The sequence below is a fragment of the Buceros rhinoceros genome, unplaced genomic scaffold, assembly GCF_000710305.1.
Source record: "Buceros rhinoceros silvestris isolate BGI_N320 unplaced genomic scaffold, ASM71030v1 scaffold40729, whole genome shotgun sequence".
NCBI lineage: Eukaryota > Metazoa > Chordata > Aves > Bucerotiformes > Bucerotidae > Buceros > Buceros rhinoceros.
Genome location: NW_010430476.1, coordinates 432 through 4,421, shown reverse-complemented (window position 1 = coordinate 4,421; position 3,990 = coordinate 432). Strand labels below are relative to the sequence as shown.

At 57.6% G+C, this 3,990-nt stretch overlaps 1 protein-coding gene across 1 annotated transcript in view; it reads left to right on the top strand.

The window, feature by feature from the left end:
• The window catches only part of XYLT2 (xylosyltransferase II), a gene marked incomplete at its 3' end in the record, with an annotated part of 7,509 nt that overhangs the window by 3,143 nt on the left and 376 nt on the right, over nt 1-3,990 (top strand). Inside the window, exons 5-12 of the mRNA XM_010143051.1 lie at nt 38-155; nt 446-648; nt 1,041-1,121; nt 1,279-1,495; nt 1,899-2,075; nt 2,932-3,194; nt 3,280-3,475; nt 3,893-3,947. Coding sequence (XP_010141353.1) covers nt 38-155; nt 446-648; nt 1,041-1,121; nt 1,279-1,495; nt 1,899-2,075; nt 2,932-3,194; nt 3,280-3,475; nt 3,893-3,947 — 1,310 coding nt within the window. The remainder of the gene's footprint in view (nt 1-37; nt 156-445; nt 649-1,040; nt 1,122-1,278; nt 1,496-1,898; nt 2,076-2,931; nt 3,195-3,279; nt 3,476-3,892; nt 3,948-3,990) is intronic.

Sequence of the window (3,990 nt, the reverse complement as noted above, 5' to 3'; positions counted from 1 at the left end):
AGTGGGATGAGGGCCGGCTGCAGCAGCTGCCCCCCAGCAAGCCTGTGCGCATCGCTTACATGCTGGTTGTGCATGGCAGGGCCATTCGCCAGCTGAAGCGGCTCATCAAGGCTGTGTACCACCAGCAGCACTTCTTCTACATCCATGTCGACAAGGTAAGCAGCAAGGGCTGGTCACTGGGCCAGAGTGCAGAGCTGGGGTATGGATGGGTGGTGAGGAGAGGATGTGGCTGGGTCAGGTTTGTCCTTGATTCTGGTGGAGCTGTGACCCTCCCACCCCTATTTCTGCAACCCCAGAAAAGCAGGATCTGTACCTGCTGCCCAGAGCAGTCTTGTCTTGCTGCTTCCCTCCTGTGGAGGCTGCCTTAAAGGCTGACCCTGGGCAGGAAGGGCAGGGCCCTGGGAAGACAAGCTCCCTGCTAAGCACGAGCCGTTTTCCCTGACAGCGCTCCAACTACCTCCACCGTGAGGCAGTGGAGCTGGCCCGGCACTACCCCAACATCCGCGTGACACCCTGGCGCATGGTGACCATCTGGGGAGGTGCCAGCCTGCTGAAGATGTACCTGCGTAGCATGAAGGACCTACTGGAACTGGCCGAGTGGCCCTGGGACTTCTTCATCAACCTCAGTGCCACTGACTACCCCACAAGGTAAGGACCTTGCCTGGACAGGGGATGATGATGGAAGTGTTCAGGCTGCGTGATGCTGCAGCAGCCTTGGGAAGGGCAGGGAGGAGCCGGGAGCTGAGGGAAGATGGAGTTGGAGATTGCACCCACGTGCTGGTGATGATGCTCCAGGGCCAGGCTGGTCCCATCTCTGCAGAGGAGCCCCGCCAGTAGCTCTGAGGCAGTTTTTTCCTGCGGTCTGGGCATTACAGGGGAACATGCATATGAGGTGCCAGACAGCAGACAGGCCCTGTTTGTGTCTCCCCAGCGATGGGACAAGGGTTTGAGTCAGCACCCACTGAGCAGCTTTAGGCTCCTTGTGTCTGATGGCTCTTGAAGTATGAATAAACATCATCACTTTTTAATTTGCACCTTAGGACCAACGAGGAGCTGGTGATGTTCCTGTCCAAATACCGAGATAAGAACTTCCTGAAGTCTCATGGCCGAGACAATGCCAGGTAATCCCAGTTAGGGGAGAGCTGAGCTGGAGGAGCAGTAAAAGGAGAGATTTCAGAAAAGAACTGACACAATTAGGGCAGGGGGGATGTTCTGGATGTAGCTGTACCCGGAAAAGTGGGTGACACTCCTAACCCTCATCCTCATCCCTGTGCCCAGGTTTATCAAGAAGCAGGGCCTGGACCGCCTGTTCCATGAGTGTGACTCGCACATGTGGCGTCTGGGCGAGCGCCACATCCCTGAGGGCATCGTGGTGGATGGGGGCTCCGACTGGTTCTCGCTGACACGCAGCTTTGTGGAGTACGTGGTCTATGCTGATGACCAACTGGTGTCCCAGCTGCGCCAGTTCTACACCTACACGCTCCTGCCAGCCGAGGTGGGTGCTGGCTGCAGGGCACAGGCTGGGTTTTCTTCACACTCTACTTAACATCTCTGTCCCACTTCATCCCTGCCCTGGGGAGCTGCAAAGGATGTTTCTGGTTCCACGCAGGCAGCTTTGTGCCTCCGCTTTGTCCAGCCCCAGGTATGAAAGAGGGAGAGAGGAGCAGACAGGCCAAGGGTCACGTTTATATCCAGCCCTGCTTTAGGTTCGGACCCCCCTCTGGGCCAGATCAGGACCAGCGTGGGCACACAGCCCGGTCCTGTACACTGGGATTGGTTTCCGTCCAGGAGCTACCAAGCTCTGTCCTGTTCCTCTGTGGGTGAGGGTTGGGGGTTCTCCACTAACCCCCCATCCTCCATCCCCACCGGCTGTCCTGTCCCTTCTCTGCCATGCACAGTCCTTCTTCCACACGGTCCTGGAGAACAGCCACGCCTGTGAGACACTGGTTGATAACAACCTCCGAGTGACCAACTGGAACCGGAAGCTGGGCTGTAAGTGCCAATATAAACACATAGTCGACTGGTGCGGGTGCTCCCCAAATGACTTCAAACCCCAGGACTTCCTCCGGCTACAGGTGAAAAGACCCTCCTTTCTCCTCCCGCTCTCTCCTATCCTGCCTGTCTCTCTCCTCTCCGTGCTCCCCTGGGTGCGATGCCAGGGGCTGTGCATGCCCCCACAAGCCTCACCCCAGCTCTCCAGGGACAGGAGCAGGGTTGGTTCTCCGGCCGCCCTGGGGCTTGGCACAGGCGCGTCTGTAACCGCTTGGGCAGCGGGACTGCGCTGACTGTCCTGCCCAGCAGTCAGGCTTTTGCTTGCAAAGCTGCTCCTCTTCCCAGGCTTTCTCTCCTGTTTTCCTGCTCTTCCCCTGCGGACCTGTCACATGGGGCAAATGCCTTTTCAGTGAAGCCACTTCAGAGCGCTGTCCTCTTTGGCAGGACAAAATGCCTTGTGACAAACCATCTCCTGTGCACTCAGTGCACAGGGGTGTAGACTGAAGAAGGGAGGTTTGGAGAGATGCACCCAGCCCTGAAAAGAGAAGTTAGCAGAATTTTTGAGCAGCCCTGGGCAGTGCAGGGCCCTCAAACGGCCAGCTGAGCCATGTGGCCAGACCTCTGCGGCGACTCTGCGAGTTGCGGGCTCATGTGAACAGAGATAGCAGCAAAGGAGCTAGATGACACATGGCTACTTCCGAGTGCAGGAAAGGGGAGGCAGTGGGAGAGATGGGAACCCCTCTGCATTACCAGTAAGCATACTGTGTGCACCACTGAGCCTGTCATAGAGGATCCCATTAGAGGCCGGCTGTGCTTTGCTGCTCCTTAGTCTGTGCCTTCAAAGCGAGCAGGATGGTTCCCAGCATGTTTCTGCCCCGCTCAGGTGGGAGGGCAAAGTGGGTGCAGCTGACACTGTTGGAAATCCCTGTGCTCTTCCAGCAACTCTCCAGACCCACCTTCTTCGCCCGCAAGTTTGAGTCGACAGTGAATCAGGAGGTGCTGGAGATCCTGGACACACACCTCTACGGCAGCTACCCCCCCAACACGCCGGCCCTGAAGGCATACTGGGAGAATGTCTACGACCGTGTCGATGGGCTCAGCGGCCTCAGTGATGTCACCCTCACCTTCTACACGGCCTTCTCCAGGCTGGGGCTCCGCAAAGCTGCGTCCCCTCCAGCAGCGAAGGCCGACAAGCTCTGCAGGTGGGGTGGTGGCCTGCATCTCATGCTGGGAGGATGCTGATGCTCAGATGTGTAACCTCTTTGTCTGATTTGTCTCTTCCTCCAGATTTGAGCCCCGGGGCTTCCCATCCAGTGTGCACTTATATTTCTATGACGACCGTTTCCAGGGTTACTTGGTGATGCAGGAAGTGCAAAATTTGGCAACAGGGCAGGCAGAGTCCCTGGAAGTGTGGATGATGCCCCAAGGAGCTCTGAAGCTGGCAGGTCACGGAGGTCAGGCAAACCGCTTACAAAATCTTGAGGTGAGCGGGTTAAGTTTCCCTGACAACACCCACTGTTCTCCTGCACCATGCCACCCTTCTCTTCCTGACCTGCACACCGTGGGGACAGAGCTACATGGTGCCACTGTCATGTTGCAGAACAAACTCGTCCAGGAGTTTGGCTTCTGTGTGGGGTGCAGAGCTGATCGGTGGGGAAAAGGCCTGAGGTGATCTTTCAGGGGGGAGCTCAGGGTGTGGCACCCAGAGCCCGCAGCTGCCAGAGGCATCACACAGCTGGATTAGTGCTGGTGTGGTGCTGACAGGCAGGAGAGCCGTGGAGCGCAGGGTGTGCAGTGCTGGGGGCTCCAAAGTCTGTGCCTTCCTTACTTTGGGGAGGTGAAACACAAAACCTGAGCTGACAGCGCCTCCCTGTCCTGGTTGTGCCTCCTGTCCATCCAGGTGGGCACAGAGTGGGACCCCAAGGAAAGACTCTTCCGCAATTTTGGAGGCTTGATGGGGGCTTTTGACGAGCCCGAGGCCATGGAGAAGCGGTCGCG